This window comes from Heptranchias perlo, chromosome 21 (genome assembly GCF_035084215.1).
Source record: "Heptranchias perlo isolate sHepPer1 chromosome 21, sHepPer1.hap1, whole genome shotgun sequence".
Taxonomy (NCBI): Eukaryota; Metazoa; Chordata; class Chondrichthyes; order Hexanchiformes; family Hexanchidae; genus Heptranchias; species Heptranchias perlo.
Genome location: NC_090345.1, coordinates 19,088,670 through 19,113,972, shown reverse-complemented (window position 1 = coordinate 19,113,972; position 25,303 = coordinate 19,088,670). Strand labels below are relative to the sequence as shown.

Sequence of the window (25,303 nt, the reverse complement as noted above, 5' to 3'; positions counted from 1 at the left end):
AAAGAACAGGCCTATTTATGCTGAAATATGTGTCATTCGAACACTTATACAGCAGAATTTAGAATGTCTGAAATATAAATATAATTCTGGAAACTACTAGGAAAATAAGGTTCACAGACTGGGGTTTAGGCACTTCACACTACATAGAAGCAGCTCTACACTCAGCCTAATATACAGCAAAAGTCCTTTTAATCACAGTAGCATGTCAGGAATAACTGATACCAACATTTTTGTAATTTGTATATTATTACAGGGTCTTAGTGGAGATGAAATATTGATAGCTGCTCTATTAAAACCTTATTCTCTTTAGCTGCATATTGTGGGTGTTTCTTACGACCATGACTTTTGGCTATGGAACAATTAGGGGCTTCCTATGATTGAGAAATAAGTCTTATGTACACCACTGGAATAATCACTGGGAGATATGTACCATATATAAAGCCAACTTTTGTCAGCTTAGTTGTAAAAAGACTAACAATGATTAGAGCATTTATCAGAGATGAAATCATTCTGGATCTGACCTGGATGTTTGCGACAATAAATTCATTTTTAATTAAAGCCTGGTCGGAAAGATTGGGTTTGTTACAGCTTTTAAAAAGGTGACAGACTAAGAAGTTTAGGGAATAAGTTCCAGAGAGTAGAGCCCAGGTTGCTGAAGCCTTTCTCTAATGACAGGCAAAGGGAGCAAAGGGAGGGGGGGGGGTAATACAAAAGGCCAGAGTCGGAGGACTGAAGTTGTGGATTCGGGGTGGAAAACTAGACTATGACCAGGCTGCAGAGATAAGGTGAAATAACGCCACGGAGAAATTTGAAGATAGGGGGCTCGATTTTCGGACGTCTGAGACGGCGGGTTCGTGGCGGTGGGGGGCTTCGAAAATCAGGGATTCCCGGGGCGGGTCTGGAGCTCAGCTACAGCCCGCCCACTTCCGGGTTCCCCAGTGACGCGCTTAGATGCATTCGCAGCCCCCGCATGCAGGACTCCCGCCGGCAATTAAAGCCAGCGGGATCCCACTTAAGGCAATTAATTAGATAGTTCAGGTTGTTGGGAAACCTGATTTGTAGGATATTTTAGGAGGGTGGGATTTTCAACTCAACTGAGCGTGTTTCCCGTACTGGGGGAAACACTCCCAGTTGAAATGGACGTGTTGCAGCCATCAGCCTGTGGCAGCTGCAAAGGTCCATTTGACAGGTTGGGGGGGGGGCCGCGGGGGAAGACTCTCACTCATTGCAGGAGGCCACTCTGTCACTTTGGACAAAGTTTGGCCTCCACCACTCTCCTCCTAACAATAAAATTCACAAACTTGCAACCTCAACCCCGGTACGCAGACACATTTACCTACCTTGCAGACCCCCTCTTCTGGATGGGGGCCGCCATAGCTGCAGTCATAACCTCCTCGGAGGAAGAACAGCATCACCAGCCTCGCCGGCCACCTGACACATGGAGCGCCACAACACAGTGCTGTGACACATCCACCTGCATAGCAGGAGGGAGGGCAACCGCAGAGAGAGATGCGTCACAGAAGACACTACCCTCGCCACAGGATCTACAGACAAAGGCTCAGCTTCCTGGACCTCTCTGAGCAGTAGTGCACATGGAGGCTCAGAGTCAATCGACATGTAGTCGTGGACATCTGCAGCCTCCTTCATGCCAAGCTGCTCCCGGCTGGCCCGAGCACCATCTTCTTACCTGTCGCTGTCAAAGTCACCACTGCCCTCAACAACTTCTCTGCATCCTTCCAGGGTGCCACTGGGGACATCGCAGACGTGTCTCAGTCGTCTGCACAAAAGAGCCCTGCAAATACACCTACACCCACTCTGCAGTGACACAATGGGTGGCATCAGGTGTGGGTCTTCATGGTGATCCTCAAGAAAGGGCATTATTACACAAACCAGACAAGATTTGCAAAGACGTGGCAGCAGTGGTGACAATATAATATGTAATGTGAGTTGATCAGAAATCAAATATAAGTAAAAACCATGACAAACTCTCAAACACCCCTGTGCATCCCCTTCATGCTCACGACACGTTTGCCTTGCGCTTCCTACTACATATATGTGATGCATGCCCTGTGGCTGCAGCACTGGTAATGGCAGGTTGGGTGAGGCTGACCATGAAAGAGATGCATGAGAGGGTGAGTGTGAGACGGAGCCATGAGATTGTATGAGGATTGGGTTGAGTGGTAGTGGTGGGATGAGTACTGGCGAGGTGAGTAAGTGCAGGTAAGATGAGGATGAGCTTTGAGTGGGTATGAGGAGTGATGTGATACAGTAGTGTTGGCAGTGCAGAAGGAGATGAGAGGTGGGGGTGGTAATGTGGTAGACGGAGTGTAGGGGAATGTACTCACTTCGGCTGACCTACTCAGGTCACTGAAGCGCCTCCTGCACTGTATGCAGCTGCGTGATATGTTGGTGACCTCCTCTGCCACCTCGAGCCAGACCTTCGTGGTGGCAGAGGCAGGCCACTTCCTCCCATCCGCCGGGGAGAAGATCTCTGTCCTCCTCCTCCTCACTCCAGCCAGTAGGACCTGGAGTGAAGCATCATTAAACCTGGGAGCAGCCTTCTCCCTGGGCTGCTGCATGCTGTAATTTTGGCTCCTTTCTGCAGTCAGTGGAGGACTGCCCCTTTAAATAGGGCTCCTCCAGCTGACAGCCTATGATGCGGCTGCGCAGTCCGCCTGCTGCGCAGCTTTCCAGTGCGAAACCTGGAAGCCAAGGTAAGTGCCTTCAATTAGGCTGCGATCGCGTGCGGAGCACCCCGAATTCACTGGGCGCGTTACCCACCCGCCCAGTCGACCCGCCGCTGCCAACCCGCCTCCCTCCTAAAAATCGAGCCCAGGGAGTTTAAAAGCTAATATGCTGGGGGACAGGAAGCCATTGAAGATCAGTTAGGATTGCAGTGAAGGCCAAGCAGGACTTTGTGCAGGACAGAACATAAACATTTGCATTTTGAACAATCTGAGTTTGCAGAGGGCAAAGGATGGGAGACCACACGGGGCGTTGGAATGTGTTGAGTCAAGAGGTGATTAAAAAATAGATAACTTGGACACAAACGGGAAGGAGCAGGCAATGTTGCGCAGGTGGGTAGAGGCAACCTTGGTGATGGTTTGGATATAGGGTGTGAAGTTCAGTTAACAGTTAAACAGGCAAAGATTTTGCACAGTCTGGTTTAGATTAGTTGATAGGGCTGGATGAGATTGCAGATATAAGGATTCTGAGTTGGAGGGTAAGGAGTGGTCGACAAGGACAAGGGTATAGGGAAGATGGACTTACTGCCTAGTACGTGGGAATGGCTGAGTTTTGGATAAGTTGGGAAGCTGGCGAGGAAAAGCGGAGGTGCCAAATGTATTGAAGCTTGTGGAATTAAAGGTCCAGAAGTGGGAATTGTATTGGGAGACTGGTGGGGATAGCAAAACGCGTGGGACTTGGAGTGAAAAACGGACTTCTAGCCGGAGGCAAGGGACATGTTGAGTAGGTCAATATGGTACTCTTACTTCAGATTAGATAGATCGAGATTATATAATAGTATCTGTACATTTTGATAGAACATATGGTAAAACACTTACTGGTTTGCATCCAAAAGCACCACCTTAACTCCATCCACAACACATTCAGAGTTCATGGGTAGACTTATGATATACTGATCCTGCACTTTAAGTTTAGATCTCACCAAATTGCCTGTTATCTGAAATTTAAAAAGGGGGGAAGAAAGATTAATTTTTAATCATTCATTAAATTGCCTGTCTATGTAGACTTTCCAGTATCTTTTGCAGCTCTTCGCATTATTCAATGAAACGTCGGATTGGTTTCGAGTACATCAATTAGTTGAGCAAACATCAAGTCTTTCGTTATCATAATCAAGAGGCTTGTAATAACATTTAAAATCGGTCATTTTTTTTAAATGATGATTTGCAATACCAAAATGGAGGTCAAAGCAAGATTAAAGTTCCACAAAGAAATGTACGTGCATTTTCTTAACAGCTTTTTGGGTTCTTTCTAAGAATTAGTTCTTAACCTTGGACAGCAACAAGATCAGATTCTAAGAACATGGGCTGGGATTGAGTCTCAGTTAATAGTACACAAATCAATACTGCATGGCAGTCCAATTTACAGATTTTTAGAAATAGTGCAATAAGTTTCAACTCTTTGCAGCATAATACTTTTAAATGAAAAAAACACTGACCTTTCAATTTTAAATCTGAAGAAATTATATTACAGAAATTTAAATTATAAACTACTCAGACTTAGATTTCTCAATATGAATGCAAACAAGACAAATTCCATTGGATTTTTTTTTGGATAATTCAGTGCTTTTGTATTTAGTAGCAGTAGACAGTTTTAAAAAAGGTGCCAGGAATACTTAGCTGAGACAATGGTTGCCATTACAAATGTTTACAGGCGTAAATAGACTATAATGCAGAGTTGTCTAATAGAAATTGCGGACTAGCCACAGAACGACATTGTTTTAGCGACATGCACTAATTTTAGTAGAAAATACTTTCCATGCACTCACAATACAGGTAAATGTACTTCACCTTTGCATATTTACTGAACATCTACTACCATTCAGTAGCCATGCATGTAAAGCATTCAACGATTAAAAAACTTGTGCACTCTGCTTTTCACCTAACCATTTTACCAACAAATGCGCAAAAAGGTTAAACTACACATGAATATGTCGTGGTGTCTATTACTCATTTTTTTTTACTAATCAGAAATGCAATTAGCCACATGGCTAGTAGCTAGCTTATTGGACAACACTGCTATAATGCTTAAGGCCAGGCCCAAGCCAGGGTAAAAACTTGTTCTTCAAAATAAATAACATTTCTGAGAAGTTATTGCTCAAGTTCTACTTCTATGATTCTATTAGTTCCAATTCATTAATTTTCTTAAACACACTCGTACAGACTTACTGTGCTGCAGTAAATAGGACATTTGAAATTCTTGGTAAGGCCTCCATAATGATCTGAATGAAAGTGAGTAAGGAAGTAGGCAGTACAACCCTCAACAACACCATATTGGAAGGCATCCACTGTGAAATTAGTTCCTGAAGGCACAAAGATGAGTCATGAAGGCAGATTGTTTGCTGTTGTGTAATACAAATATTCATGATTTTTCAAAATGGTGAATAGCTATTACATGCAGAGAACTCCCACACAGAGGCAAAGTCCATTTTTGAGGGAGGGGACGTAGTGGAATGCATGGGGCACCTGCTTCAAAGAGTGCTCAGAGTCAGCCACTGCACAAGGTTTCCTTTCTCTGCCTGAGATAATACCAGCTAGGTGCCTTTTTCACAATTTGGATCCTATCTTTTGAGATAAATCATAAATACTACATCTTCCAAGTTTGTATACAATATTTGATATTTGTGACTGTTTTGTATTGCTGAGAAAAGTACATTCCAGCATTTCTTCTGGTAAGCCCTCCTGGACATGGTTTGCTGGATTGGGGGGTGGAGAGAGAGAGCGAGAGCGAGAAAAAGAGACGGTAGGCAGGGGGGGGGGGGGGGGCGCAGGGGAAAGAGAGAGAAAGCGGGGGGGGGGGGGGGCAGAGAAAGAGAGAGAAAGAGGGAGAAAGCGGGGTGGGGGGGGGGGGGGGGGAAGAGAGAGGGAGAGAGAAAGCGGGGGGGGGGGGAGGAGAGAGAGAGAAAGCGGGGGGGGGGGAAGAGAGAGCAAGCGGGGGGGGGGGGGCTGAGAGAAAGGGGGGGGGGTGAGAGAAAGGGGGGGGGTGAGAGAAAGGGGGGGGGGTGAGAGAAAGGGGGGGGGGTGAGAGAAAGGGGGGGGGGTGAGAGAAAGGGGGGGGGGTGAGAGAAAGGGGGGGGGGGTGAGAGAAAGGGGGGGGGGTGAGAGAAAGGGGGGGGGGTGAGAGAAAGGGGGGGGGGGTGAGAGAAAGGGGGGGGGGTGAGAGAAAGGGGGGGGGGTGAGAGAAAGGGGGGGGGGTGAGAGAAAGGGGGGGGGGGTGAGAGAAAGGGGGGGGGGGTGAGAGAAAGGGGGGGGGGTGAGAGAAAGGGGGGGGGGGTGAGAGAAAGGGGGGGGGGTGAGAGAAAGGGGGAGGGTGAGAGAAAGGGGGGGGGTGAGAGAAAGGGGGGGGGGGTGAGAGAAAGGGGGGGGGGGTGAGAGAAAGGGGGGGGGGGTGAGAGAAAGGGGGGGGGTGAGAGAAAGGGGGGGGGTGAGAGAAAGGGGGGGGGGTGAGAGAAAGGGGGGGGGGTGAGAGAAAGGGGGGGGGGTGAGAGAAAGGGGGGGGGTGAGAGAAAGGGGGGGGGTGAGAGAAAGGGGGGGGGTGAGAGAAAGGGGGGGGGTGAGAGAAAGGGGGGGGGTGAGAGAAAGGGGGGGGTGAGAGAAAGGGGGGGGTGAGAGAAAGGGGGGGGGTGAGAGAAAGGGGGGGGTGAGAGAAAGGGGGGGGGGTGAGAGAAAGGGGGGGGGGTGAGAGAAAGGGGGGGGGGTGAGAGAAAGGGGGGGGGGTGAGAGAAAGGGGGGGGGGTGAGAGAAAGGGGGGGGGGTGAGAGAAAGGGGGGGGGGTGAGAGAAAGGGGGGGGGGTGAGAGAAAGGGGGGGGGGTGAGAGAAAGGGGGGGGGGTGAGAGAAAGGGGGGGGGGTGAGAGAAAGGGGGGGGGTGAGAGAAAGGGGGGGGGGTGAGAGAAAGGGGGGGGGGTGAGAGAAAGGGGGGGGGTGAGAGAAAGGGGGGGGGTGAGAGAAAGGGGGGGGGTGAGAGAAAGGGGGGGGTGAGAGAAAGGGGGGGGTGAGAGAAAGGGGGGGGTGAGAGAAAGGGGGGGGTGAGAGAAAGGGGGGGGGGGTGAGAGAAAGGGGGGGGGTGAGAGAAAGGGGGGGGGTGAGAGAAAGGGGGGGTGAGAGAAAGGGGGGGGTGAGAGAAAGGGGGGGGTGAGAGAAAGGGGGGGGTGAGAGAAAGGGGGGGGTGAGAGAAAGGGGGGGTGAGAGAAAGGGGGGGGTGAGAGAAAGGGGGGGGTGAGAGAAAGGGGGGGGTGAGAGAAAGGGGGGGTGAGAGAAAGGGGGGGGTGAGAGAAAGGGGGGGGTGAGAGAAAGGGGGGGGTGAGAGAAAGGGGGGGGGTGAGAGAAAGGGGGGGGGGTGAGAGATAGGGGGGGGTGAGAGAAAGGGGGGGGTGAGAGAAAGGGGGGGGTGAGAGAAATGGGGGGGGTGAGAGAAATGGGGGGGGTGAGAGAAAGAGGGGGGTCAGAGAAAGGGGGGGGGGTCAGAGAAAGGGGGGGGGGTCAGAGAAAGGGGGGGGGGGTCAGAGAAAGGGGGGGGGGTCAGAGAAAGGGGGGGGTGAGAGAAAGGGGGGGGTGAGAGAAAGGGGGGGGGGTGAGAGAAAGGGGGGGGGTGAGAGAAAGGGGGGGGTGAGAGAAAGGGGGGGGGTGAGAGAAAGGGGGGGGGTGAGAGAAAGGAGGGGGGGTGAGAGAAAGGGGGGGGTGAGAGAAAGGGGGGGGGTGAGAGAAAGGGGGGGGGTGAGAGAAAGGGGGGGGGTGAGAGAAAGCGGGGGGGGGGTGAGAGAAAGCGGGGGGGAGTGAGAGAAAGCGGGGGGGGGGGGGGGGGGGAGTGAGAGAAAGCGGGGGGGGGGGGGGGGGAAGTGAGAGAAAGCGGGGGGGGGGGGGGGGGGAAGTGAGAGAAAGCGGGGGGGGGGGGGGGGGAGTGAGAGAAAGCGGGGGGGGAGTGAGAGAAAGCGGGGGGGGAGTGAGAGAAAGCGGGGGGGGAGTGAGAGAAAGCGGGGGGGGAGTGAGAGAAAGCGGGGGGGGAGTGAGAGAAAGCGGGGGGGGAGTGAGAGAAAGCGGGGGGGGAGTGAGAGAAAGCGGGGGGGGGGGGGAGCGGGGGGGAGGGAGAGGGGGGGGGGATGAGAGAGAAAGCGGGGGGGGGGGGAATGAGAGGGAAAGCGGGGGGGGGAATGAGAGAGAAAGCGGGGGGGGGAATGAGAGAGAAAGCGGGGGGGGGAATGAGAGAGAAAGCGGGGGGGGGAATGAGAGAGAAAGCGGGGGGGGGAATGAGAGAGAAAGCGGGGGGGGGAATGAGAGAGAAAGCGGGGGGGGGAATGAGAGAGAAAGCGGGGGGGGGAATGAGAGAGAAAGCGGGGGGGGAATGAGAGAGAAAGCGGGGGGGGGGAATGAGAGAGAAAGCGGGGGGGGGAATGAGAGAGAAAGCGGGGGGGGGAATGAGAGAGAAAGCGGGGGGGGAATGAGAGAGAAAGCGGGGGGGGAATGAGAGAGAAAGCGGGGGGGGAATGAGAGAGAAAGCGGGGGGGGAATGAGAGAGAAAGCGGGGGGGGAATGAGAGAGAAAGCGGGGGGGGGGGGGGATGAGAGAGAAAGCGGGGGGGGGGGATGAGAGAGAAAGCGGGGGGGGGGGGGATGAGAGAGAAAGCGGGGGGGGGGGGGGGGGGGATGAGAGAGAAAGCGGGGGGGGGGGGATGAGAGAGAAAGCGGGGGGGGGGGGGGGGATGAGAGAGAAAGCGGGGGGGGAATGAGAGGGAAAGCGGGGGGGGGAATGAGAGAGAAAGCGGGGGGGGGAATGAGAGAGAAAGCGGGGGGGGGGAATGAGAGAGAAAGCGGGGGGGGGAATGAGAGAGAAAGCGGGGGGGGGAATGAGAGAGAAAGCGGGGGGGGAATGAGAGAGAAAGCGGGGGGGGAATGAGAGAGAAAGCGGGGGGGGAATGAGAGAGAAAGCGGGGGGGGAATGAGAGAGAAAGCGGGGGGGGAATGAGAGAGAAAGCGGGGGGGGGGGGAATGAGAGAGAAAGCGGGGGGGGGGGGGAATGAGAGAGAAAGCGGGGGGGGGGGGGAATGAGAGAGAAAGCGGGGGGGGGAATGAGAGAGAAAGCGGGGGGGAATGAGAGAGAAAGCGGGGGGGGAATGAGAGAGAAAGCAGGGGGGGAATGAGAGAGAAAGCGGGGGGGGAATGAGAGAGAAAGCGGGGGGGGAATGAGAGAGAAAGCGGGGGGGGAATGAGAGAGAAAGCGGGGGGGGAATGAGAGAGAAAGCGGGGGGGGAATGAGAGAGAAAGCGGGGGGGGAATGAGAGAGAAAGCGGGGGGGGAATGAGAGAGAAAGCGGGGGGGGGAATGAGAGAGAAAGCGGGGGGGGGGGGGGATGAGAGAGAAAGCGGGGGGGGGGGATGAGAGAGAAAGCGGGGGGGGGGGGGATGAGAGAGAAAGCGGGGGGGGGGGGGGGGGGATGAGAGAGAAAGCGGGGGGGGGGGGGATGAGAGAGAAAGCGGGGTGGGGGGGGGGGGGATGAGAGAGAAAGCGGGGGGGGAATGAGAGGGAAAGCGGGGGGGGGAATGAGAGAGAAAGCGGGGGGGGGAATGAGAGAGAAAGCGGGGGGGGGGGAATGAGAGAGAAAGCGGGGGGGGGAATGAGAGAGAAAGCGGGGGGGGGAATGAGAGAGAAAGCGGGGGGGGAATGAGAGAGAAAGCGGGGGGGGAATGAGAGAGAAAGCGGGGGGGGAATGAGAGAGAAAGCGGGGGGGGAATGAGAGAGAAAGCGGGGGGGGAATGAGAGAGAAAGCGGGGGGGGGGGGAATGAGAGAGAAAGCGGGGGGGGGGGGGGAATGAGAGAGAAAGCGGGGGGGGGGGGAAATGAGAGAGAAAGCGGGGGGGGGAATGAGAGAGAAAGCGGGGGGGGAATGAGAGAGAAAGCGGGGGGGGAATGAGAGAGAAAGCAGGGGGGGAATGAGAGAGAAAGCGGGGGGGGAATGAGAGAGAAAGCGGGGGGGGGAATGAGAGAGAAAGCGGGGGGGGAATGAGAGAGAAAGCGGGGGGGGAATGAGAGAGAAAGCGGGGGGGGAATGAGAGAGAAAGCGGGGGGGGGGAATGAGAGAGAAAGCGGGGGGGGGGAATGAGAGAGAAAGCGGGGGGGGGGATGAGAGAGAAAGCGGGGGGGGAATGAGAGAGAAAGCGGGGGGGGAATGAGAGAGAAAGCGGGGGGGGAATGAGAGAGAAAGCGGGGGGGGTGAGAGAGAAAGCGGGGGGGGGGGGGTGAGAGAGGAAGCGGGGGGGGGGGGGTGAGAGAGAAAGCGGGGGGGGTGAGAGAGAAAGCGGGGGGGGGAATGAGAGAGAAAGCGGGGGGGGGAATGAGAGAGAAAGCGGGGGGGGGGGGGGAATGAGAGAGAAAGCGGGGGGGGGGGGGGGGGGGGAATGAGAGAGAAAGCGGGGGGGGGGGGGGGGAATGAGAGAGTAAGCGGGGTGGGGAATGAGAGAGAAAGCGGGGTGGGGAATGAGAGAGAAAGCGGGGTGGGGAATGAGAGAGAAAGCGGGGGGGGAATGAGAGAGAAAGCGGGGGGGGGGGGAATGAGAGAGAAAGCGGGGGGGGAATGAGAGAGAAAGCGGGGGGGGAATGAGAGAGAAAGCGGGGGGGGAATGAGAGAGAAAGCGGGGGGGGAATGAGAGAGAAAGCGGGGGGGGGAATGAGAGAGAAAGCGGGGGGGGAATGAGAGAGAAAGCGGGGGGGGGGAATGAGAGAGAAAGCGGGGGGGGAATGAGAGAGAAAGCGGGGGGGGAATGAGAGAGAAAGCGGGGGGGGAATGAGAGAGAAAGCGGGGGGGGAATGAGAGAGAAAGCGGGGGGGGAATGAGAGAGAAAGCGGGGGGGGAATGAGAGAGAAAGCGGGGGGGGAATGAGAGAGAAAGCGGGGGGGGAATGAGAGAGAAAGCGGGGGGGGAATGAGAGAGAAAGCGGGGGGGGAATGAGAGAGAAAGCGGGGGGGGGGAATGAGAGAGAAAGCGGGGGGGGGCAATGAGAGAGAAAGCGGGGGGGGAATGAGAGAGAAAGCGGGGGGGAATGAGAGAGAAAGCGGGGGGGGAATGAGAGAGAAAGCGGGGGGGGGGGGGGGGTGAGAGAGAAAGCGGGGGGGGGGTGAGAGAGAAAGCGGGGGGGGGGGGTGAGAGAGAAAGCGGGGGGGGGGGGTGAGAGAGAAAGCGGGGGGGGGGGGGGTGAGAGAGAAAGCGGGGGGGGGGGGGGGGGGAATGAGAGAGAAAGCGGGGGGGGGGGGGGGGGGGGGATGAGAGAGAAAGCGGGGGGGGGGGGGGGGGGGGATGAGAGAGAAAGCGGGGGGGGAATGAGAGAGTAAGCGGGGTGGGGAATGAGAGAGAAAGCGGGGGGGGGAATGAGAGAGAAAGCGGGGGGGGGAATGAGAGAGAAAGCGGGGGGGGAATGAGAGAGAAAGCGGGGGGGGAATGAGAGAGAAAGCGGGGGGGGAATGAGAGAGAAAGCGGGGGGGGAATGAGAGAGAAAGCGGGGGGGGAATGAGAGAGAAAGCGGGGGGGGAATGAGAGAGAAAGCGGGGGGGGAATGAGAGAGAAAGCGGGGGGGGAATGAGAGAGAAAGCGGGGGGGGAATGAGAGAGAAAGCGGGGGGGGAATGAGAGAGAAAGCGGGGGGGGAATGAGAGAGAAAGCGGGGGGGGGGGGGGAAATGAGAGAGAAAGCGGGGTGGGGAATGAGAGAGAAAGCGGGGGGGGGGAATGAGAGAGAAAGCGGGGGAGGGGGGGGGGGAATGAGAGAGAAAGCGGGGGGGGGGGGGGGGGGGGAATGAGAGAGAAAGCGGGGGAGGGGGGGGGGGAATGAGAGAGAAAGGTGGGGGGGGGGGAATGAGAGAGAAAGGGGGGGGGGGGGAATGAGAGAGAAAGGGGGGGGGGGGGGAATGAGAGAGAAAGGGGGGGGGGGGGAATGAGAGAGAAAGCGGGGGGGGAATGAGAGAGAAAGCGGGGGGGGAATGAGAGAGAAAGCGGGGGGGGGGGAATGAGAGAGAAAGCGGGGGGGGAAATGAGAGAGAAAGCGGGGGGGGAATGAGAGAGGAAGCGGGGGGGGAATGAGAGAGGAAGCGGGGGGGGGGGGGGGGGGGGGGAATGAGAGAGGAAGCGGGGGGGGGGGGGGGGATGAGAGAGAAAGCGGGCGGGGGGGAATGAGAGGGAAAGCGGGGTGGGGAAATGAGAGAGAAAGCGGGGGGGGGAAATGAGAGAGAAAGCGGGGGGGGGAAATGAGAGAGAAAGCGGGGGGGGGGAAAATGAGAGAGAAAGCGGGGGGGGGAAATGAGAGAGAAAGCGGGGGGGGGAAATGAGAGAGAAAGCGGGGGGGGGGGATGAGAGAGAAAGCGGGGGGGGGGGGGATGAGAGAGAAAGCGGGGGGGGGGGGGGATGAGAGAGAAAGCGGGGGGGGGGGGGGGAATGAGAGAGAAAGCGGGGGGGGGGGGGAATGAGAGAGAAAGCGGGGGGGGGGGGGGGGGGGGGGGGGGGAATGAGAGAGAAAGCGGGGGGGGGAATGAGAGAGAAAGCGGGGGGGGAATGAGAGAGAAAGCGGGGGGGGGGGAATGAGAGAGAAAGCGGGGGGGGAATGAGAGAGAAAGCGGGGGGGGGATGAGAGAGAAAGCGGGGGGGGAATGAGAGAGAAAGCGGGGGGGGAATGAGAGAGAAAGCGGGGGGGGGAATGAGAGAGAAAGCGGGGGGGGGGAATGAGAGAGAAAGCGGGGGGGGGGGGGGGGGGGGGGGATGAGAGAGGAAGCGGGGGGGAGGGGGGGGGGGGAATGAGAGAGAAAGCGGGGGGGGGGGGGGAATGAGAGGGAAAGCGGGGTGGGGAAATGAGAGAGAAAGCGGGGGGGGGAAATGAGAGAGAAAGCGGGGGGGGGAAAATGAGAGAGAAAGCGGGGGGGGGGAAATGAGAGAGAAAGCGGGGGGGGGGGATGAGAGAGAAAGCGGGGGGGGGGGGGGGATGAGAGAGAAAGCGGGGGGGGGGGGGGGGGGATGAGAGAGAAAGCGGGGGGGGGGGGGGGGATGAGAGAGAAAGCGGGGGGGGGGGGGGAATGAGAGAGAAAGCGGGGGGGGGAATGAGAGAGAAAGCGGGGGGGGAATGAGAGAGAAAGCGGGGGGGGAATGAGAGAGAAAGCGGGGGGGGAATGAGAGAGAAAGCGGGGGGGAATGAGAGAGAAAGCGGGGGGGAATGAGAGAGAAAGCGGGGGGGGAATGAGAGAGAAAGCGGGGGGGGAATGAGAGAGAAAGCGGGGGGGGAATGAGAGAGAAAGCGGGGGGGGAATGAGAGAGAAAGCGGGGGGGGAATGAGAGAGAAAGCGGGGGGGGAATGAGAGAGAAAGCGGGGGGGGGAATGAGAGAGAAAGCGGGGGGGGGAATGAGAGAGAAAGCGGGGGGGGGAATGAGAGAGAAAGCGGCGGGGGGGGGGGGAGCGGGGGGGCGGGGGGGGGGGAGCGGGGGAGCGGGGGGGCGGGGGAGCGGGGGGGGCGGAGAGAGAGAGAGAGAGAGAGAGCGGGGGGGGGGGGGGGGAGAGGAGAGAGCGGGGGGGGGGGGAGAGGGAGCGGGGGTGGGGGGGAGAGAGAGCGGGGGTGGGGGGGGGGGGGAGAGAGCGGGGGGGGGGGGGAGAGAGAGCGGGGGGGGGGGGGGGGGAAGAGAGAGCGCGGGGGGGGGGGGGGAAGAGAGAGCGCGGGGGGGGGGGGGGGGGGGGAGAGAGAGAGCGGGGGGGGGAGCGCGGGGGAGCGCGGGGGGTGGGGGGGAGAGAGCGCGGGGGGGGGGGGGGGAGCGGGGGGGGGGGAAAGGGAGCGAGAGAGAGAGAGAGAGAGAGAGAGAGAGAGAGAGAGAGAGAGAGAGAGAGAGGCGAATCTCCTTCACCAACTTTCACCCTACAATTTACATCTTCTCTGTCTTGTCTAATCTAACAGTTAACCGGTACTTGATTTCACTTGCATCTGAAAAGTTACTCCTGCTGTTTGCATGTTATCATTAGGCATGTATAAGGGTAGTTAGTTAGTACTGGAATTGGCAACTACTGTAGGTGACTTTAGATTTGTTGGAATGGTCCTAAAAATAAGAACTTAAGTAGATTCTGACTACTGAAATAGTGGTAAACATGTAAAATTACATTCTTCTATGTTACACAAATATACCATGACACACTTACTTAAAATTTGACTCCTAGCTACCAAAGAAAATAAACTGGTCTTGAGCAAAGCAATGTTCATGTAATAGATAGCTTACCTGGAATCATCTTGTAAAAAGGACACTGCTTATTTTTCTTATATGTGTTTACTCCAGCTCTTTGCCTTTTTGTTCTCCTTTGTTGTCCATCACCTGGGTCTGTTTGAAGGTTATCTACAGTGCCTGTGCAAGCTTCATCACCCACAGAGCTTTCTACTTTCCGCTTCCTTTGCTTTTGTCGTTTTTCATTATATGAAACCTCTGAAATCAATTCCTTTGCTTTTCTTTGAGGTGTGCTTTTTGGACATTCTTCTTTGATTTTTGGTTTAAGCCCAAAGAAGACTCCAATATCAGTTTGTTTTAATTCTTTATTTACAGCACTCCTCTTGGGGATTTTTATGGGGTCTCTTCCCAATAAGCCCAGTGATGCCATTTCCAAAGTCTTTGTTCTGCTCTTTTGAACTCCAACACTTTGTGAAGAAATAAGAGTATTAGAACAAGAGCTTCCCTGTTTCACGGTATTCAATGAAGGCAAAACTAAGGAGTGCTGAGTGTCAGACAATGAAGTCTTTGTGGGACAGCTAGAATTATCTCTCTTCTCTTTTCTTGTTTGGGAGTCACAAAGTTCCTGCACAACAGCACTCTGAGTAAACTGGAATGATTCACTTGGTTCCTGTTTAATTTGTAGTGGCTCTAGTAAACTATCAGAACTTGAGTGTACTGGTTCCAATTTAATCAAGTTTGATCCTGTTAAATTAGGTTTGGGCCAATTATGCACCTGTTTAATCTTCTTATCCAATGGAATCCAGTTATGTGCTGATAATACAGCTTTTGCCTGTTGTGGTTGTGTTGCAATACCTTTTCTATTTTTAGTTGGAATATTAACACTGTCATTTAATAGACTAGAATCTGGATCAATAGTAATAGCCTCAACATCAGTTATGACAGTGTCCTTAAGTCCACTAGATTTGTGAACCAACTCCTGTCCATGGTGCTTAAGCTTCCCAAAGTCAGAACAAGTGTCATCTTCACTTTTACAATTATGATTAATGGTTTGACCATGAAACAATCTTTTCCTTGTAAAAGATAACCTCTTCTGATCTGGAATTTCATCATCACTACAAAGTGGAGAGTAACTGATATCATCCTCACTATAGTTGGCATTTGAAGCAAGGACAAAAAATGTAGATTCATCTTCTGAGAAACTCTTTAGCTCTATTACTGTACTGTTAATTGTTGCCTCATTAAACAATCCATCCTTATTAATCCCAAGTTCTACTTCTGGTGTTAATTGTGATGCTGAATGAGGCAATCCTATGTGTCGGTTACCGGGTGATGCTGCAGACTGTGAAGATATTTGTAATCTTGTCACATTGCCCTTTAAAACTTTTTCAGAAGGGGAAGTCTTTCCTTTTGTTGCTCTTGAGCTTTTCTTGGTAGCTTTGATGGTAGGAGATTTTAGGAACAGTAGGGCATTTTGATTTTGGTTTGTCAGACTTCCTTCAATCTGGATAGATTGACTGTTCTGCAAGGATTGGTGATTGTTGTTAAGGTCTGATGAAACTGCAAGGGCATCTCTCACTGTACTACTGAGAAATGTGGATTGAACATCACTCTGGCCCAAAGCTCTATTTTCAGCAAGCAGCAAGTGGGAATAGCGTTTGTAGTGTCTTGGAATTGTATTGTTACAGAGCAAGCCATCTGGGCATTCTGAAAATAGTAAAGTGAACAGATTTATTATGGGATCTGGTCAGTTTAATATGCAATGAAATTTGTCTTAAAAAGATCTGTCTGTACTGACCAAAATACATTAACAATGTTCTCATTTATGTAGCTTTAAATAAACTTGGAATTACTTTGATCTAATGATCCCTCATGTAGTTTTCATTCCTTAAAGATAACGGCCATTATTGATCAAACATTTTTTGTTAGCATTTTGTTTAAGCATGCTACAAAATTCCACTTTGAAAATTCGAATGGTTAAATTTTGTAATTAAGCATCATGGGCGAAATTTCCTGCAACAGTGTGACTGGCAAGTTACACCCAATTTATGCCCATTTTTATGTTGATCTTATTGGTGGCAACTTACACTGAAATTTCCAGTGAACCTTATTTGAATACTCTGGAATGTAAGAAACACCATAAAAAAAACCAGCCTGATTCAACTGCAACCAATGGGGCTCCAAAGAGTTCAGGTGGAGCAGCTTTCTTCAGAGGCTTGGGAGTTCAAGGTAAGTAGTAGACAGCACTCCCTCTTTAATTATTTTTTTTAAATTCCTTTTTCCAGAGAGTTTCCAGTGTCTCAACAGCATTTCCCTTCTCACAGATGACTAACAAATTTGAGACCAATGCTGGTAGGAAGAGGGCCTGCAATTTTGCTGAGGCTGACCTGCAGGCCCTCCTTGCTGAAATAGAGGAAAGGCAGGACTAGCTCTCAGGCAAAGCTAACATACACAGTCAGCCAAGGGGCTTGGAGAGAGGTAGCAGAGGCACTGAGTTTTTTTTTTATTCGTTCATGGGATGTGGGTGTCACTGGCGAGGCCAGCATTTATTGCCCATTCCTAATTGCCCTTGAGAAGGTGGTGGTGAGGAGCCTTCTTGAACCGCTGCAGTCCGTGTGGTGAAGGTTCTCCCACAGTGCCACCGCCACAACCCCAAGGATGGTGGAAGAGTTCCGGAAGAAGTTCAACAACCTTACCAGAGCTGGGATGGTAAGACACTCACCATGCTCTCTTTATTTCTCGCCCATCTTGGGCAGTACTGCACTCCAGACTGTCTGACAGCAGAACTCACACAAGTCACTTCAGACTGAAGTCAAAAGGAACTTCTATCCCCCAACAACGTAGGGTCTGAGCTCACACAGCTTCATGATCAGTAATCTACTAGCAGAAACCCCTGAACTGCTATACCAGTTTGGTCCCCTTGCACTTTCACCTGTTGCACACCAACCCTCCAATGACAGTGTAGGCACAGTGATGGACTGCTATCCTAATGTTTCTTCCCGTTTGTCTTTGCACAGCAAAACTGTGGCAAATAGAATTCAATGTAGGCAAATGTGAGGTCATCCACTTTGTATCAAAAAAGGATAGAACAGGGTACTTTCTAAATGGTAAAAAGTTAAAAACAGTGGATGTCCAAAGGGACTTAGGGGTTCAGGTATATAGATCATTGAAGTGTCATGAACAGGTGCAGAAAATAATCAATAAGACTAATGGAATGCTGGCCTTTATATCTAGAGGACTAGAGTATAAGGGGGCAGAAGTTATGCTACAACCATACAAAACCCTGGTTAGACCGCACCTGGAGTATTGTGAGCAGTTCTGGGCACCACACCTTTGGAAGGACATATTGGCCTTGGAGGGAGTGCAGCGTAGGTTGACTAGAATGATACTCGGACTTCAAGGGTTAAGTTACGAGGAGAGATTACACAAATTGAATTCTCTAGAGTTTCGAAGGTTAAGGGGTGATCTGATCGAAGTTTATAAGATATTAAGGGGAACAGATAGAATAGATAGAGAGAAACTATTTCTGCTGGTTGGGGATTCTAGGACTGGGGGCACAGTCTAAAAATTAGAGCCAGACCTTTCAGGAGTGAGATCAGAAAACACTTCTACACACAAAGGGTGGTAGAAGTTTGGAACTCTCTTCTGCAAAGGGCAATTGATGCTAGCCCAATTGCTAATTTTAAATCTGAGGTAGATAGCTTTTTGCCAACCAAAGGTATTAAGGGATATGGGCCAAAGGCAGGTATATGGAGTTAGATCACAGATCAGCCATGATTTTATCAAATGGCGGAGCGGGCTCGAGGGGCTGGATGGCCTACTTCTGCTCCTATATGTAGAGAGGAAGGCTGCAGGTTAGGGGATTGAGGCTTCAGGGGAGGAGAGAGGGAGACTGGGGATGGGGGTTTGAGAGATAGGGAGAATGGGTGATCGTGGGGACCAGCATTTCCTGCAGTGCTGGGAGCAGCAGCATCATCAATGTATTGAGTGGGAGCGGCGCCGAGCGAGGAGCAGCCAGTAAAGGGCTGAGCGAAAACTGAAGACTTTACTGTGGGTAAAAAGTGGGTAGACGAATGAGGATCAAAGGGATGGAGACATGAGGATTCTCATTGGAAGAATCAGTGAAGAAGGGAGGAGGAAGGTTCTTGAAGTGAGGGCTATTAGATCATGGGATGCTTCACCACAAGTGGCTATTGAGGTAGAGACCAGAACACTATTTAAAATGGAAAGGGATAAATATTTGAAAAGGAGGAATATAAAAGTGACTGAGAGGAATGGGGTTACAGGAGAGAGCGCCAGCATCGGCAAAGGCTCCGGGGGACGAAAGGCCTCCTCCTGTTCTGTAATTTCTATGAAAACTCTCAGTTATTGAGTCCGACCCCAGGGAGTGGTTTAGAAATGCTAGTGTTGAGCTGAGGATTGGATGATGTGCCCTGCGAGAAGTGACACAAACACTGAGCCTGCTACCCTTTGTGCAATCTCTTAGATTGGTTCGGGTGTCTGTGATGGATGGTTTCGACTTGTGAAGTCCAAGTACAGATTGGCTCTGACTGACATTCCCAATTCAGAGTTGTCACCTTCACACACAACCTGAGTCCAAACTACAGTCCAAAGAGACAGGGAGAGAAATGGGGCCCATTAAAAGTGGTATTGACTGGGGAGCCTGACCATACCTTGTACATTGCAGGAGGATTCTGGCTGTAGTTTCAGGGTGAATTAAACAACAACTTGCATTTATATAGCACTTTTAACATTGTAAAACGTCCCAAAGCGCTTCACAGGAGCGTTATCAAACAAAAATTTGACACCATGTCACATAAGGAGATATTGGGACTAGTAAGGTCAAAGGGGTAGGTTTTAAGGAGGGTCTTAAAGGAGGAGAGACAGGAAGAGAGGTTTAGGTAGGGAATTCCAGAGCTTAGGGCCTAGACAGCTGAAGGCATGGCCACCAATGGTGGAACGATTCAAATCGGGGACGTGCAAGAGGCACAAATGTTTGGAGTGCAGAGATCTTGGAGGGTTGTACGACTGGAGGAGGTTATAGAGATAGGGAGGGGCAAGGCCATGGAGGGATTTGAACACAAGGATGAGAATTTTAAAATTGATGCGTTCCCGGACCGGGAGCCAACGTATGTCAGCAAGCATAGGGGTGATGGGTGAATGGGACTTCGTGCAAGTTAGAGTACGGGCAACAGAGTTTTGGATTATAGCAGGTTATATGATTACTACCAGTTATCGGGGCGTTACTCCTATTGCTACCAGTTACATATAGACTACCTGTGAGTTATTATCACCGTTGGTTAAGAGAGGAATATGAGTGTTACCAGTATTACTATTAGTTATCGGTGCAATTTCAGTGAGCTACTATTATTTACTGGTGGAAAGTTCCTCTCATCTCTGGTTTCCCTTTGCGAATTATTCCCCCACCTTCGGTTTCCCCCTTCCCCAGGCTCGGTTTCTCTTCTTCGCCTGCTCAAGGGTGGCCTACTGATTGTTGGAACTTCTCGCACAACAGCTGCAGGCACAAGACGACGAGCAAAGATACTCAACTACAGGGGACCCAACCGTTAGTAGATGTCACGTGGTCAGAATGTCACTTGATCAAACATCCAGGAATGCTCCAACCATAGTCACTCTTTTTCATTCAATCCCGCTGCTGGTGGCCCAAGCAACAGGTTCAGTCCTTGTGGGGCAGTCAGTCCGTGAACATCTCCACCACAAGCTGCCCACTGACAGCCCTACCCCCTCGAAATGCCAACTCATCCTGATGCGCAACACACCTTGGTTCTGGCAGCTTGGAATCTTCCGGTTGAATGGGCTCCTCCTCTGCTTTGTCTGGGCCCAGACCTGCTCTCAAGGCGAAGTTGTGCAGAGCACAACAAACCACAACAATCTTTGCCACCTTTTCCAGCGTGCATTGTAGCACACCCCCAGAACTATCCAGGCACCTGAAGCAGCCCTCAAACTCTGAGGGTCCTTTCAACCACCTGGTGGCTGTGTGGGCATGGTTCTATCGCTCCTCTGCTGTGTTCTATGAGACTCGAAGTGGTGTCCTTAACCATGGCCTTATCACTCAAGATCCATCTGTCAACTCGCCTCTCATGTCCGAACAAGTGTAGGATAGCTGAGTGGCTGACGATGAACGTATCATGGCAGCTCTCCGCGTGATGGTCGTTCACGTGCAAAATGCACTGTCGGGTGTCACATACTTTCTACACGTTGAGTGAATGGAAACCCTTTTGATTGACTTAACTCACACGGTTCTCATTCAGAGTTTTGAGTGGTATGTGTGTTACATTTGATAACTCTTGCCCTCTGTGGAAGCCAGCGAGCCTGTAAAAATGTATGACCCTCTCTCTGCCACGCACGTTTGTTCTGCCATGCACGTGCCATATTTGATTAGCTCCGCAGCCTTGCAGAAGAGGGCGTCAGTAACTTGCCAAATGCAGGCCCTCGCAGCTCCCTGTCACTGCTTGGAAGGAACCATAAAAGTTCAGGGCCATGATGACCTTCATTTCAACTGTTAAAACCCTGCAGCATGTTACTCAAGGTCATCGCAGAGCATCTCCCAGAAACAGACAATGGCTTCCTTGATAAATTGCAATCGTCGGATATACAGCTCCTTTGACCTGTCCTCAAATGACAAGCGCCGCCTTTACATTCTCTGGGGGGATAATATTGAGTGAGGTGGTGTCTCCATTCATGGCGCCTCACTTTCTGGGCCTCCTACCTCTGCTGCTCCTCTTCAATGATTATAGTGAAGAAGGGTATCCCTTACAGAAAAGCCATTGTTAGTGATTACTCCTTCCAGAAATCGTGGGGTGCATGGACCTCCTAAAAATCTGAACTTCAGAGATTATGATGAAACTTAGTGCAGATCTCTGAATGAAAGCAGCTAAAAAAAAAAGCAACAGAAATCGATGTGAGAATGCAGAGATCAAGCCAGAAAGCTTCCGAGGCTGGAGCTGCTGACTTACATCAAGATCAGGTGACCACAGATCCCTGTGCACCTAAAATTTTCAGCATAAATTTATGCCAATTCAGAACCAGCATAAATGCAGGAAATTTGCATTGTATGGGGGAGTGGATCTATGTTAATGGACACCACAGGGTTTGGACGGAGGTTTCACTGAATCGGTGTAAAAGATAGAGGAAATTCAGGCATAGCATAAAATGGGAATAAGTCAGTTATACCTGAATTTTCACGATATTTTGTGCTGAAAATTGTGCCATTATTAAGCTGTTGTTTTGCTGCTAATTTCAGGAAATTCTGGGCCCATATTCTGTAGAGTAAGAGAATGGGGCCGATTTTCAGATGGCTGATTGGGTGCGTTGGGCTCCTAAAATGGCGGAATCCCGGAGCAGGTTCGGAGCTTGGCTCCAACTTGCTGACATCCGGTTACCCAGTGACGCGTTCGGGTGCGTGTGCAGCTCCCGCATGCAGGACTCCCACCGGCAATTAAAGCCGGCGGGATGCTACTTCACATAGTTATTTAGATACTTGAGATACTTGATAGACCTCTGAGTAGAGATTTTGGCAAGGGTGCAATTTTGAAGGATCCTCAGCATGTTTCCCGTGCTGTGGGAAACACTCCCTGTTGGAGCAGACATGTTTCAGCCAGCAACCAGTGGGAGATGCAAAGGATTATTTGACAGGTGGGGAGAAAACCTCATGTATTGCAGCAGGGCACTCTGTCACTTCAGACAAAGTTTTGGCTGCAACACCTTTGTCTTTCCACTCAAAATTCTTAATTTATACCCAAAACTCTGCTGTGCAAACACATTTACCTACTTTGCGGACCCCCTCAAACTTACACCGTCAGGATGGGGGGGCGCCATAGCTGCATTCATCACTTCATCCAAGGTCGAGCAACATCACCAGCCTCGCTAGGCACGCCGTCCACCTCCGCCATGTGGAGCTCCCCAATACAGTGCTGTGCCACAGGCACCGGCACAAAATAGTCGTGCAACTACACATACACCCACTGTAGGGTGACCCAATGGGTGGCATCAAGGTGGGTGTTCATGGTGAACCTCATGAAAGGGACTTATTACAAAAGCCAGTCAAGAATGGCCAAGACGTGACAGTAGTGGTGACAATAATAATATTTAATGTGCCATTAACAAAAATCAAATATAAATAAAAAACATGACAAACTGTCAAATACCCTTGTGCGTCCTCTTTGTGCTCACAAAGCCTTTGTCATATGCTTATGAGTACTCCTACGTGGTGCTTCCCCTGTGGCTGCAGCAGAGGTAGTGGCAGGTTGCTCTTGTTCATGCCCTGACCGATTGGATGCTTTGGGCCTACGCCCTCTGGGTTTCAGTGCCCCTGAGGGCCCCTCCAAAGACTGCTCCACCTGCACCTGTGCAGGGGCAGACTCAGCCACCTAGAGAGGAGGCAGCATTGTGGGTACTGGTTGAGAGGGGGGCAACGGGTAAGATGTGGGAGCACTTTGAGTGGCGTCCCCACTTCCATGTGCCCTTTAGCCATCATCCCTCTCCTGGGCCAGGCCCACATCACTCCTACCACCCTGCTGGACGGCAGTTTGGAGGACATGTGTGAAGCCTTTTAAGGCCAGTGCCAGAGTATCTGCCTGCCCGTTTAAGGCGGCAGAAAGTTGCTCATCCTGAGTCCGAAGGGCCGTTGTCAGGGCCTCAGTGGACTCATTGGTGAGCCGTGCTTGAAGCTCGATGGAGGCTAGCCTTCCCTCCATCGCAGACATTCCTGCACTTACCCGCCACACTATCTCAGAGATGCCCTCACGTCCCTGTGACAGTATCTCAGAGATTCCCTCCTGTACCTGTGCCACCATTCCACTCATGCAGGAGTTGGACTCCTCCATCCTCTGAGCGATTGTGGAGAGTGCGTGCGGCACCTGTTCCAGCATCTCACAAATGTGCTGCTGCCCCTCGATCATTCACCTTTTAAAGGATGGCCCCCAGGGTTCAGCATCTGTATCCAGCTTAGCAGAGCCTGGAGAAGAGTGCTCCCACCGAGGCGGACTCTCCACAGCTGCCCCTGCCACCAGTGTCTGCTCGTGGGCCCCAACTAACCAAGGACGGGGACCCACCAAGGTGTGTGCATCTGCGCTGGTGGATGGCTCGCTCAGATGTGACGGTGCCCCCTCAGAGGCCAGCAGGTTCTCTGAGGAATCGCCCTCCGCCATCACGGCGGTCGCTAAAGGTCCTGTAAGAGAACAGAAGGCAATGTTAATCACAATGACAGATGTTGAGGTGCTGAAGATGGCAAGGCATGTTAACATCATTTGCTTTTGTGAGTGCTGAATGTTAAAGTTCTGTCTCTAGCCGTTTGTCAGGTGGCATTCTCGGCGTCCCCGACGGACAGGCACGTGAGGGTGCGGCTTAGTTCAAGAGCCTCCTGCACCGCGTCAGTGAGGACGACCTGATGTTGCAGCCCCCCTTCGGTCTTCACCCTCTACCATGCATTCTGGGCTCTCTTCTTCTATAATGGGAGAAAGTAGGGAGGCATGAGTGAGGGATGGTGTCGTGGCCAACCGCTGAATGCATTGGTTTGGGAGAGGCTGACCGTGAAAGAGATGCATCAGAGGGTGAGTATGAGACATTGTATTACGATTGGGTTGAGTGGTGGTGGTGGGATGAGTACTGGGGTGGTGAGTAAGTGCAGGTAAGTTAAGGATGAGCTTTGAGTGGGTGTGAGGAGTGATGTGATATAGTGTTGGCAGTGCAGAAGGAGTTGTGGGGTGGGGGCGGTGATGTGGAAGACGGAGTGTAGGAGAACGAGTAAGTGTACTCACTTTGGCTGACCTAATAAAGTCATTGAAGCGATTCCTGCACTGGATCCATGTGCGGGAGACATTGCTGCTGCTGGTGACCTCCTCTGCCACCTCGAGCCAGGCCTTCTTGGTGGCAGAGACAGGCCACTTCCTCCTGTCCGCTGGGTAGAAAATATCCCTCCTCCTCCTCACCCCATCCAGTAGGACCTGGAGTGAGGCATCGGTAAATCTGGGAGCAGCCTTTCCCCTGGTCTGCTCCATTCTGTACTTTTGGTTGTTTGTTGCAGGAGCAGCATTGGAGGATTGCTCCTTTAAATAGAGCTCCTCCAACTGACAGCCCGTGATGCGGGTGCGCAGTCCGCCCGCTGCGCAGGTTGACTACAGGAAACCCGGAAGCCATTGTAAGTGCCTTCAATTTACCCGTGATCGCTTGGGGAACGGATGGATTTTACTGAGCGGGTTACCCACACGCCCAGTCGCCCCCCCGCTGCCATTCCGCCTCCCTGGTAATATCGGGGCCAATATGTCTGATTTTTGCTATGACTTAAATTTTTCTGATTTTAGTTTTAGAACATCAATTGACCATTACTCTTCTCAAGTTACCTGTATCTATTTTTTCTATGAGTAATGCTGTTCATTAGAGTAGGGGGTCCTGGGTTTGCAAGTCTCTCAGTCCCATGAATAGATGAATAAATCAGATTCAAACCCATTCAATTAGCCGAAATAAGTTTATTAACTACATCCTCGTCATAATGTTCTTGAGTATATAATAACTTTGGATGAGTAAGGTTATATTTACCCCATTCACTGGATCTATAGTCTCCCCTAAAACTCAAAAGCGCCTATATGCAGTGACACTCTGAATTTTGGAAGAAAATGGATCATGCATTGTATACAATAAGTATAACCTAATTGGCACAAATGGGATGATGTTATTTATTGCACCTCAATCATGCTTATCAGTTGGGTACAACACCAGCATGAGACGAGATTTGATTACCACATTTATGCCAATGAAGTAGAGGTTTATTGACCATCTCTCTGCAATAATTTAACAGTGTACATCACTGTGTATCAGAGGATTCCAGCAACTCTTTCCCTACTCACAACTCACAAATGTGCAGCGGTCTTTCATAACTAGGAATTGCTGATAAAAAAGAAAGATTTACATTTATATAGCACCTCAGGATGTCCCAAAGCGTTTACAGCCATTGAAGTATTTTTGAAGTATAGTCACTGTTGTAATGTAGGAGACGCAGCAGCTAATTTGCACTTGGCAAGGTCCTACAAACTGCAATGAGATAATATAAACATAAGAAATAGGAGCAGGGGTAGGCAATACGGCCCCTTGAAGGGTAATCAGATAATCTGTTTTTAGTGACGTCGGTTGAAGGATACATAGAGACATAGATAATAGGAGCAGGAGTAGGCCATTCGGCCCTTCGAGCCTGCTCCGCCATTCAATATGATCATGGCTGATCCTCTATCTCAATACCATATTCCCGCTCTCTCCCCATACCCCTTGATGCCTTTTGTGTCTAGAAATCTATCTAGCTCCTTCTTAAATATATTCAGTGACTTGGCCTCCACAGCCTTCTGTGGTAGAGAATTCCACAGGTTCACCACCCTCTG

At 52.0% G+C, this 25,303-nt stretch overlaps 1 protein-coding gene across 2 annotated transcripts in view; it reads right to left on the bottom strand.

Moving 5' to 3' along the window:
• Positions 1-25,303, bottom strand: part of dclre1a (DNA cross-link repair 1A (PSO2 homolog, S. cerevisiae)) — a 55,736-nt gene that overhangs the window by 14,916 nt on the left and 15,517 nt on the right. For both annotated transcript variants that reach the window (XM_068002181.1, XM_068002182.1), the window contains exons 2-4: positions 13,971-15,620; positions 4,911-5,044; positions 3,564-3,682 (exon numbers count right to left, since the gene is read on the bottom strand). In XM_068002181.1, the coding sequence (XP_067858282.1) occupies positions 3,564-3,682; positions 4,911-5,044; positions 13,971-15,620 (1,903 nt within the window). The remainder of the gene's footprint in view (positions 1-3,563; positions 3,683-4,910; positions 5,045-13,970; positions 15,621-25,303) is intronic.